Source organism: Lissotriton vulgaris, chromosome 1_1 (genome assembly GCF_964263255.1).
Source record: "Lissotriton vulgaris chromosome 1_1, aLisVul1.2, whole genome shotgun sequence".
Classification (NCBI taxonomy): Eukaryota; Metazoa; Chordata; class Amphibia; order Caudata; family Salamandridae; genus Lissotriton; species Lissotriton vulgaris.
Genome location: NC_141685.1, coordinates 1822894105 through 1822905635, shown reverse-complemented (window position 1 = coordinate 1822905635; position 11531 = coordinate 1822894105). Strand labels below are relative to the sequence as shown.

The window sequence follows — 11531 nt, the reverse complement described above, 5'->3', positions numbered from 1 at the left end:
CTACAGACAGCCTGACCATGTCACAGATGACATCATGACAGAGGTCCAAAAGATATTGGAGTTGGGGGTCATTGAACCTTCGGATAGCTTTTGGGCTAGTCCTGTAGTCCCTGTGTCAAAACCTCACACCCAAGATGGTGAGAGAAAGATGAGGTTTTGTGGACACTATAGATGTCTCCGTGCAGTCACTAGGAGTGATGCCCATCCAATTTCCAGGGCAGATGAGTGGACTGATACTCTGGCCTTTGACAAGTATCTCCGTACATTTGACCTGCATGCTGGTTGAAGGCAAATCAGATTCTCTGAGAATGCCAAGCCAAAGCATTTTCAACCCTTAGTTGGCATTAGCAATTTCTTGTTATGCCTTTTGACTCGAAGACGGTACCTGCCACATTTCAGAGGTTGGTGAACAAAGTCCTAACAGGTCTGGAAGCCTGTAGTGCAGCATATCCGGATGATATTGCTATCTTTAGCTCCACCTGGGAGGATCACCTGGTCCATATCAGGAGTGCTGTGGAGGCCCAGTAGAAGCAGGCCTCACTATCAAGATCATAAAGTACCAGAAAGGGTAGAGCAAGGTTGTACACTTGGGCCACCTTATAGGTGGAGGCCAGGTTCAACCATTGGAAAGCAAATTCTAGACCATAATGAATTGTATTGTTCCCACTACCCATGCTCAGAGTTTAAGTGTGAGGGTGCCCCTGCATGAGCAGGACCCCCATAGAGACCCTGAAGTCGATTATCCAGGCTTTGCGAGTGTGGTCAGCCATTTTAATACATATAGTAGAACATCAGTAATTTTGAGATGTATAACTATATCGTTGCTACACCGAACCCTGTCATGTTTGGTATCAAACATGTTGGAATCATACCCCAACACTGATTCCAGTGCTGGAAGTATGATCCCATGTACTGGGGGGTTTCCCTGAGGTACCCCCCTGTACTCCGGGTACACCCTTACAATGTCCAACAGCAATCTAGTGATACTGACGACCACAGACACAATTCTGACCACCTGCTGCTGAGCTAAGCTCAAGCACGGCAAGGTAGAGCAATACGTTTCCTGTCATAGTGGAGTGGAGAAGAGTGGCTCACCGGTTAGAGGAGGCAGACCCGGACGCAGAGGTCAGACCCGGGACCAGGGTTCAATCCCCGACGCGGCAGGGTCTTGAGCTCAAATTGTCCACGGACTCGATAATTCTCGCCTCAGTGCCTACTCGAATCATGGGTTAACACTCTGCAACTCTGGGCAATAGCTTGCTTAATCTCCACTACGGCCCCACCGCGATTGGTTGCCTGCCTTTCACCTTGGAGATGCCCAGTTGGGGTTATCTCGCAGGGAAAAAGCCAGGATGGGTTCCCAAAGCAAGCACCTTGAGATCTTACGGTGAAAGGCGCTATATAAGAATGTATGATTTACGATTTATGATTTACGATAGTGACATATGACCACCTCTCAGACAGGCCTTAGTGTAGTGGACTGGGGTGAGGGAGCTTGCCAGCACCACAAGACTGCTTTGTAGGGCACATTTGGTGCTCTCCTTGCATACTTCTGTTTGAAGCAGTTCAGGGAGCCCTTGGCTCCCATTCTTTTGTGAAACTGGACAAAGGCCATGGAAGTATCCTCCCCTCTGTCCAGCCCCATCCCTGGGATGGATCCCTGAGTTAGCCTAACCCACTTCCTAGAGTATTTAAGGGCTTACCTGTTGGTGGGTCCTCAGATTCATGATAGGACAAGACTCAACCCTGAAACCACTTCAATCTTCAACCATCTGGACACTTGAACTTTGCTGGACTTCATCTGGAAATGAGACTGCTTCAAGGAAAATTCCTGCTGCTCTCGGTCTTGCTGTTCAGCAAGTCTTCTTCATCATCTGTGTCTGTGCTTCTTCCAGGATCTTCACCACGCTGTGGGGATCAATGACACACAAAGTGATCTCTCTTGGAGTGAAGGAGTCACTGCTCTGCATCTGCAGGCACCACAACAAAGCTGACCAGTCTGCTGCTCCTTACATCCCATGGGCTTTGAAAGACTCAGCAACACAGGTGGTGATTCTATAACTCCATGGAGGTCTGACTTTTCCTCTCTGCAACTTTGAGACCAGGATCCCTTGTTGGAACTGCTGTGAGCGAATCCCTGTGCATCATGCTGACTTGCCTTTGCCAAGGCCTGTTGGCACTGCACTCCAGAGATCTTGAGGTTACAGGAAGCTCCAGCCTTAGGCATCTGTTCCTGCCAAACACAGCATCCTTACCACATCCTGTGCACTGTGGGCCTTCCTTGTTGGTGAGCTGCTCGAGGTCCTCTTGCAACTCCTGTACCTTTGGCCTGTGGGTCCTCCTGAGGGTCTTCTCCTGCTTCAGTGGGATACCCTGCTTGCTCGGGCCTGCACTAACTCTCCTGCTTGTGGTGTTTCCTTATGGCCCTGCTGGTCCGAACATTGCTCCTTCTTTGCTTTCTATGCCAGTTGCAGCTGCCAAAGCTTGTTGGTACACCCGCCAGACACCGAACCCGTGGTTCCCGACTTACAACATGGGACAGCTCATGCACAGGTCCTGGTGTTCCTCAGCATCGCCTGGTCCTCACAGCTGAAGAAACAAGGGCACAGTAATCACTCCTGAACGGACCAACTTCGGTGGGCATTGCTCTTGCAAGGCCTTGGTCACCTCCACGTGGCACAGACATCCCCTCTTCTTACAGGTTCTGAGCTTCAAAAGTCCACTCTTGGAATCCACGGTACTCCTGAACAGTCTTCTCCAACGGCATCTTTCCTGAAGTCTTCCATTGTGGTCAACGGCGGTTTCCGATGTTACTTCGTGTCTATGCACCAGCCTTCCCTGTGGAGGAATCCCAGTTTCTGGGTTATCCATGGGCGGGGTGACTCTTCAACCTTTTGTTTTCCACAGGGTTTCTTCAGGATCCACTGGAAGAGGTCTTTCTTAAAATCTGCAACTGCGATTTTCCCTTTGACTTCCATGGGACACACAGCTATGTTTCCACTCTGCACACAGCCTTTGTGGGGTTCCTGGATACTTACCTTGGGTGGTTCATTGTGTCCCAAGCTCCTCTGAGCATCTGCAGCATGTGCAGGTAAGAGCAGTCAGGCTGGGTTTGGGGGGATTCAATACCATGAGGTAAAATTAAATAAATAATACATTTTCTCTCATCGTCTGTCGAAACAACCCCACTCAGCCCCACCACCCCACGGCTCTTACCTGCACAGGCCGTGGCTGCTTCTCTGTCTCCTCGTCCAAGTACCGACTTGGGCCTCAGTGCGCATTCCACTTTCTTAATGTATGGTTTGGTCTCCCCCTGGAGACCACTGTGTAATGTGCTACTTACCTTATTGCAATTGAAGTATTTTTGTGTATTTATGTTGTATCGCCAGGTAGTAGATACACCAATATGTTAGTGAGTGTTGTGTAATAAATAGATGTATTTTTATATATACACTATGTGGTTCTTTTTCATTCTAACCTACACTATATAATTAAACTGGTAAAACAGGCTGCTTAACACTCCTTCAAGATAAGCGCGAATGCTGCTAGTCACAGCTACCCCTTTAAGAGCTTTCAAAGGTTATCAAAGACCACTAAAACCACGATAAGTGTTACCTGGATTAGTGCAAGGTGCCTCACTTAAATAAGCATGCACCATATACTAAACCAGCCTCCTACAGCTAGCGAGCGCCCCAACGTCACCAAACCATTAGTTGGAGCCCCCATGCACCCACATCAGAATAGGATCTGGCTTGGCAATTTGGGCTGGACTCTTCCCAGGAAGCACAGGGTCAAGACTGATTTGCATATGGCTGGGTCGGAACTGGAGTGAAGAAGTGAGCTAAAGAACGATGATGGATTAAAATCACATCTGTGAATGGGGGTGAGTGCCTAAAAAGCTTCAGTGCTACGTCCAACATCTCCGTGTGTTTATAAATGTGGCACCTCCATGCGCCACTTCAGCACAATTTCTGGACCTGCAGAAGACCAAAAGAGAACTAGACCTGTTTTTTGTGACATGAGAAGAAAGACTCTGCCTTGTAACCAGGGCAAATAAATGGTCTCCAAGGGTCCGTTGGCTCATCTCCTATGTGCCTACAAGGAGACAGCAAGCTGCAAGAGAGAGGCCTTTTCCTGGAGGATCCCAGATGACCAGTGGCATCTGGACCTGAACCTGAATCTGCTGTTAGCTTCTGCCTGCTAACGCCCTGTGGGTCTTCGAGTGGATCCCATGAGATCCTGTGGGGCTTTAGAAGTTTGCTCCTGTTATTTTTTGGATTACAACTGAAAGTTTGAAACTTTTGAAAACTTTTGTTCCAATCAATTGGGAACTTTTTCAAACTTTCTGACCTTCAGCAGGACCAATCTACTTGGTGTATCAAACCTGGGCTCCATCACAGTTGGCCTAAAATTTCCCCGTAGTCCTTGTCAACCAAGACTCTTGAGTATTGTTGGTGCTTTCCTTTTTCTTTGTGCTTTTTCTACTTAAAACTTTAAAGGTTGTTTTCCCCAGTTCCCCTTATAGAATGTTTGCTATTTTGGTGTCATTTGGTTTATTACATCTTACTCTATTTTTCTAATTTAGATTGGCATTTTTATTGATTGGCATTTTTCCTATACTATAGGCCAGGGAGGAGTTCTGCCAGTAGCGGAGTCTGTTAAGTCACTCTAATTCCACTGATTTTTTGCATCAGAAGTTTTTCGTGTGCTGTAAAATCAGCATGAATGGCACTACATATCACGCCAGAGGGCTCTGCTCCTTACTGCTGCTTGAGTAGACATTTTACTCAAGTGGCAGCTTCCTCAATGTGAGCGGCAGATTTCTCAATGCGAGCGGTCATGACCTGCTGCGAGCACCTGTGTTGAGAAATCTCACCAGGTGGAGGTCTAGAGTGCAATTTTTTCTCACAAGTGCTCGCCAACTTAACAATGGGGAGCTTCTCGCGAGAAAAGGCTGCTCGAGTCACTTAACAGAGTTTTTGCAGAACTCCATGCTCTGCGCAGAGTGGGTAAAACTCTGCGAACTCCGCCGGCGAAGAGGAATTCTTTGCACACCACTGCTTTGTTACTGTGTTGATACTGCACAACTACTTTACACGTTGGCCTAAGGTAAGCCTGTCCTCTCCGTGCTATAGCTACTAAAGGGTTGGACGCTGGTTAATTTAGAGACTGACAGTCTGCACCCTGATAAAGTTGTGGTGGTTATTTCTTGAAGTGGGCAGTCACCCACCTTAAATAATAATCAATTTTCTTATTTTGACAGCTTTATAGGTATGAAAATGTCTAGTGTAAGAAATTGCATCGATGGTTAAGAAGGATATGCGGCCTTCACAAGTAATACGTCTTTACTGGGAACCAAGTAGCCCGTTATAGTACTTGACTCTCTAAGGATACTAAAGCAGAGCAGGCTGAGGCATATGTGAGCATATGTGGGCTGATAGTCCAGCTTGGTTGTGCAAAAAAACCCAAAAAACAAGAGTCAAGAAATCATTTTTTAGTCGGTGCTTTTTCTTATAAACAATAAAAAGTACTTCTATTACAGACACTTTTAAACACTACACTTTAATGACAATTTCATACAATCAGATAGATGGAAATACTTTTGGTGACACCCTTAGGACAGCTCAGACTCCTGAACCATATCATTACAATACTGCCACCTATACCAGGCAAAATACAGAGGGGAGTCATTATCAAAAATGTAGGGCTATTAGCTTTGTGGGAGGGCCTGATTATAGATTTTTGGCGTATTATTATTACACCGCTTAGCTGGTGGTGCTGTGTTGGTGGTGCCACCGTGGCTGTGTGCTCCAGCCAATACAGATCCTGAAGCATATGTGGCAGTGCCATTTGTACATCGGTTGCACTGTGTACCATGTACCATGTCATGCATTTGCACACAGTGCACACACAACAGTGCAATATGAGTGGGACGCAACATGTGTCTCCGTACACTTTGCCCGATGGGCTATATCCCCCTGGGGCCCTCTTTGGGGCTTCTTCCCTTCCTTTCATCCAACCTTTTCATGTTGGGTTCCTGCCATGAAAAGGTAGGTGGAAAGTCAGATGGTGAACATCACTTTCCCCACCACCGCTGTCACGGGATCTAGGCTCCTGGCAATGGGGTTCGTCTTGTGGCGGTCCGACCACCAACGTCATTATCGGGCAGTCGAACCGCTGAGAAGGCAGCAGTCCGGCCGCCACCATGAGAATGGCTGTCTTCGGACTGCCCTACTTGCAATCAGGCCCAGAGTATCAACGCATTGATAAACTTATAAATATGCTATAATAAACCAATACAACCACAATAAAATCACTAGCAAAGGTACCATCTTACAACAATACATATTAAGGTTTCTCAACTTTATGTCAATAATTATCATTAAAACATTTAGGGCCATATGTAGGTAAATCGCGAATACTGAATCCTTAATACCGAATCATACCGAATCGGTATTAAGAATTAGGTAAACGCGATGTAGGTAAAAATTCGTTAAACATTACCGATTCGTTGCAAATCGGTATTAAATACCGATTTTGAACAGATCGGTAATAAAAATAAATACCGAAAGGCTATTACCGAATCGGTGTTACTGAATCCATTACCGAATTCGGAAATACCGAATCGGTAATTTTAAAAATAGCGTTTTGGTGAATCAGCCAATCCTGATACACCCAATTACTTCCCAAACAGGAAGTTGCCACACCCAGCCAGGTGCACAGGGCCTGGAGCTGACTGTGAGGCAGGCAGGCAGGCAGGAGAGCTGAGGAGCCAGCAGCAACACAGCCACAATAAAGGAAGAAAATAGCACTGAACAAGCATTGAAATGGCAAGCCAGGACAGGGAGAAGGAGGGAGGTGAAAGAAAAAGAAAACTCAAATACAGCGACAAGGAGCTTGAGATCCTGATCCAGGATGTCAGCCAGGAGTACCACAAGCTGTTTGGAGCCCAGTCCCGCCAAGTGCCAGAGGCACAGAAGAGGCAAATATGGAGTGGCATTCGGGACAAGATCAATGCCATGGGTGTGACCCTGCGCACCATAGAGGACATCAGAAAGAGGTGGTACGACCTCAGAAAAACAGCAAAACTGAGGATGGCTGAGAGACATAGGCTGGCAGGGAAAACTGGAGGAGGAAAAAATCGAGCCCCAGTACCAACACCACTGGAACAGATGGTGGAGTCCACCATCCAGCGGGAGAGTGTGAGTGGCGTGGGAGACGCAGACAGCTCCGCCAGAGCAGCTAGAAAACAAGGTAAGAAGCATGCGGCTCTACCCCCTCCCCAACCCCAACCCCCATAGTGGTAAAAGTGCTCCCACTCCACACCATGTCTTACTGGTTACCTGCAATGCATTCTGGGTGATGTAGTCAGTGAGAACTCATAATCAGGACTGTCAGGGCAGCTAACACAATAGCATGGTAAAAGAATTGGATAGGTCAGGACAACCACTTTGCATTGTTGGCATGTACTTTAATGCAATGGCATTGCAGACAGAGCATTGAGTATATTTACATTTGTGTCATTACAGGCGAGTCATTTCGCAGTGCAGCTGAGGGCAGCAGAGGCAGGTCAGCCAGGCCAGAGGGGACGCAACAGGATGAAGACAGCATGCCTGCAGGGAACACCAGCTCTGCGCCATCGCAGCCAGCCAATCCTCCACCACAGCCATCACCACAGCGCCAGGGAGGGCCGCAATCCCCTCTCACTCAGTCACCACTGCGACGTTCACCAACACCACCACCACCACCACCACAGTCAGGCAGGATGCATGCTGTGATCACCCTCCAGCAGATGGGGGAGTCGGAGGAGGAGGGCAGACAGAGCGAACAAAGTCCTGTAGGAGAGAGATCCAACAGGGAGCGGGCTGGTTCTGCATCCGAGGGCGCCCACATCTCATCACGACGCCGCAGGGCAAGGCCGGACAGTCCACTGGCATCTGAGCAGGGTGACAGTGTGTTTGCTGGACTGGAAGGCAACATGCTGATGGTCCAGCGCCTGCAATGGAGGGAGATGAAGTCAATTCACAGGGAGGTGGCAAACATTAACAGACATATGCATAAGATGGAGAAGGGCATCAGTGCCATGGGGGAGAATTTGTCTGCAGGGATGGAGAGGGTAGCTACCTCGGTGGACAACCTCTGCAGCCAGCTGGAGCAGGACCGTGTTGGCAGGCGCTGGGAGAGACTGAGACTCCAGGACTATACCAAGACGGTGAACCGGCTGGCTACTACGACATCACTGATGTGTCGCCGGTCCATCGCCATGCAGGAGGAGATGGCGCATTGCAGCAGGGATGTGGCCAGGGGGATGGTGTCCATGACCTCAGTGCTAGAGCTCATGCAGAATGCCAAGGCCTCCAATTTGGAGGGGGGGGACAGTGAGGAGGCTACCAGCCGTGGTAGCATTACACCCTCACCCACCGAGTGCAGGAGGCGTAGTGGACGTAACGTCCCAGCACAGGAACAGTCCAAATCACAAGACAGTGTCGATGGGGAACGTGCACGTGCAGCACGGGGATGCAAGAAGTGAAGGATAATGGCTGTCTACATGCATGTGATGGGTGATGTAACCCATGTCCAATTGGACGATGCTCACAATGCTGGAGGTGTGCAAAATAAACACCTCTACATGTAATTTGAAATGGCTCAGTGTCGTTACTCACTCAGAAATAGTTTGACGTAATCTCTGCCCGTCTCTGTCTCCCATCATGTTCAATAGCAGCACCAGCTGCGCTGGGCTCTGGCTGAGGGTTGTCCTCGTCCTCTGACTCAGTTAGTTCCACTGCTGTTCCTTTTTTAGTGGCCAGATTGTGTAGCATTGCACACGTAGCAATTATCTTGCAACATTTGATGGGGCTGTACAGACGCCCACCTCCTGTTTTGTGGAGGCAACAGAATCTGCTTTTGAGCAAACCAAAAGTGCGCTCCACCACGTTGCGTGTGCTCCTATGTGCCACATTGTATCTCCTCTCCCTTCGGGTGGTTGGGTTCAGATATGGTGTGAGTAGATACGGCCGGAGGGCATATGCGCTGTCACCTATGAACAGAAGTAAGTGGCATTGATTGGTGTGACCAACAGCTTGTGCCAGGGTGTACATCTGGGTGTGTGACATTTACTTACCTAGTATATATCCGTCGGCAAATTCACCAGCAAGCAGACGTGTATGTATGCCACTGTTCCTGAAGATGTAAGCATCGTGGCTACTCCCGGGGTATTTTGCCACAATGTCTGTTATAATGTGTTTGGCATTGCAGATCACCTGCACATTGATTGAGTGGGTGGATTTGCGGTTTCTGTAAATGTATTCACTTGCTGCAGGTGGGCAGATGGGAATATGGGTCCCATCGATGCAGCCGATCACGTGGGGGAAATGGGTAATTTTATAGAACTCCAGCTTGGTTCTCTGCAGCTCCGCCTGTGTACTGGGGAAGGAAATGTAATTTTCCATTCTGTCCATCATGGCGTCCAGGAAGGTGTTGAAGAAACGGGATAGACAGCTCTGTGACATTCCACTCACTGCTGCCTTCACACCCTGGAAACTTCCTGAGGCAAGGAGGTGCAGGCAGCAGAGTACCTGGACATGGGTGGGGATTGCGTGGGCCCTTGGCGTCTGATGCTCCAGATAGGGTCTTAGGTCCCTTATTAGCTCCAGGATGGTGTCTGGGTGCAATCTGTATCTCTCATGTATTTCTGGGTCTGCCAATTGGAACAAAGTGATGCGTAATCTGTACACCCGCTCCTCACGTCTCCAGATCCTCATTCCTGCTGCTCTCAGGCGTAGCCGCCTTGCAATGAGATAGAGGCCTGCCATTGTGTTCACACTGATGCATTTTGGGTCTGTTTATATAGACTGCTCCTGATTACCACATGCTCCTGAAACGTGCTAAATACCGATTCGTTATTACCGATTTTGGTCAAATTTGGTTTTACCGAGGTTTGCTACATAGCATTTTTGGGTTTTTACCGAATCGTTTATACCGCTTCGGTATTCATTGTTTCGGTAATTTCAAGTCGGTAACTTTTGATTTTTACCGAATCGTTATTATCGAATCAATTCGGCATTGCGTACATCTCACATGGCTGAATATTTGTCGGTAACACCGAAAATAACCCTTTTTCGGTGTTACCGATCGTTATTTGGCCACCTACATATGGCCCTTAATGATTAACTGTTAACTTTTTGCTTGTCAAAAAAACCTACCAATGATCTTGATTAAAGCATATACTATTGCATTATAAATAAAGCGTATTCAGCACAATTTAATGTGTGCAAGTCCTTCTTCTGCTTTTATGTTGCTGCTCATGCAGTTCTAGAATTAGAGGCCCCTGTCCTTCAGAGCCAATTCAAAAAGCTTGAAACACCACACATCTTCTCTCTGGGGCGCATCAATGCAATCACTGGGAGACATTACACAACTTTCTAGAAAGTGTGGTGCTCTAGTGGAGGCTGTTGAATTGGCAACAGACCACTAAACATCAGTACTACAGAGAACAGTATGCAAATTTGACAAATGATTAGGCCCACTGTAGGGCCTTATAGGTGAGCCTTCCTAAACAGTTTGAACCACAGGCACTACTAGGGTGATCACCTGTCCTGCTGCAGTTAATAATTTATGAGCAGCTTCCCACCACATGTTTTCTTTAATATTCAGCCACATTCTGTGTTCCTTTTTATTTCTTTATGGGTTCCCCAGTTCCACTTGAGGCACTCACATCCATTTCTTCATAAAGGGGTGCAAGGAGCCCCAAGGCTCCTGTGACCCTGGCTGGCTCCAACGCACCCTGTTCGAATCCAGCACCATAGTTAGAGTGAGCCATTCCGCTTCCTCCAACACTTGTAGTGCTTGGGTTGGGTGCAGGCTGCAAATGCTCTCTGCCCTCAGGCTGGTGCACTGGGGCAGAGAGGGTGCATCACTTGGTCCCTGAGCTCTGAGCCTCCCTGGGAGAAGTGGTTCATGAGCACATTGGTGCTCAGCATTTGATATTTCTCACTCAGAAAGATTGGATCCCCATGACAGCTAGAATTGTGTTGAACCTCGAAATGAGGTCCCTAGGCTAAGGATTGCTCAGTGAGGGGGTTCCAAGAATGCCAGCTGCCCATCTAATGAATGAAGATGCAATCCCAGGGATTTGACTCTCCGGGGGAAATTTTTATAGATTGCAGCAGAACGTCACATGCTTCGTTCTTCATCCCTCTCTCAACCCTCCTTCACAGCATTCCAGGATATTTAAAGATGTGGACCTCAAGAGGGTAATGAAAAGATCTTCCCGGGGAGTCTTGGTTCCACCCCTAACTGATGTAGCTGCTACTTTATCCCATCCCACCAAAATGTCAAAGGAGATCCTCTTGTGTTTGTCTCTAGAGATCCGGCCTTTCTCCTCTGTTTCTGTGATCTTAAGGTTTCCCAGCTTAGGTGCAGTGTAAGGAGATAATTAACATATGCAGATTTCCTCCCTACCCTAGACCAATCACTGGTAATGACGCTATTGTTTGGGGAGGCCTTTAATCTTTTCTGGACAGCAGAGTAAT

At 47.9% G+C, this 11531-nt stretch overlaps 1 protein-coding gene across 1 annotated transcript; it reads left to right on the top strand.

Moving 5' to 3' along the window:
- Positions 1 to 7050: 7050 nt before the first annotated feature.
- Positions 7051 to 8632, top strand: LOC147751277 (uncharacterized). Its single transcript, XM_086938129.1, has 2 exons — positions 7051 to 7254; positions 7530 to 8632. Exons 1-2 carry the CDS (start codon positions 7095 to 7097, stop codon positions 8528 to 8530), a joined length of 1161 nt encoding a protein of 386 aa, XP_086794255.1. The 5' UTR covers positions 7051 to 7094; the 3' UTR covers positions 8531 to 8632.
- Positions 8633 to 11531: the final 2899 nt, after the last annotated feature.

Coding starts and splice junctions, on each gene's coding strand:
- LOC147751277 (XM_086938129.1), top strand. CDS start 7,095: ATGGCTGAGAGACATAGGCTGGCAGGGAAAACTGGAGGAGGAAAAAAT. Junction 7,255..7,529: donor CAGAGCAGCTAGAAAACAAG/GTAAGAAGCATG, acceptor GTGTCATTACAG/GCGAGTCATTTCGCAGTGCA.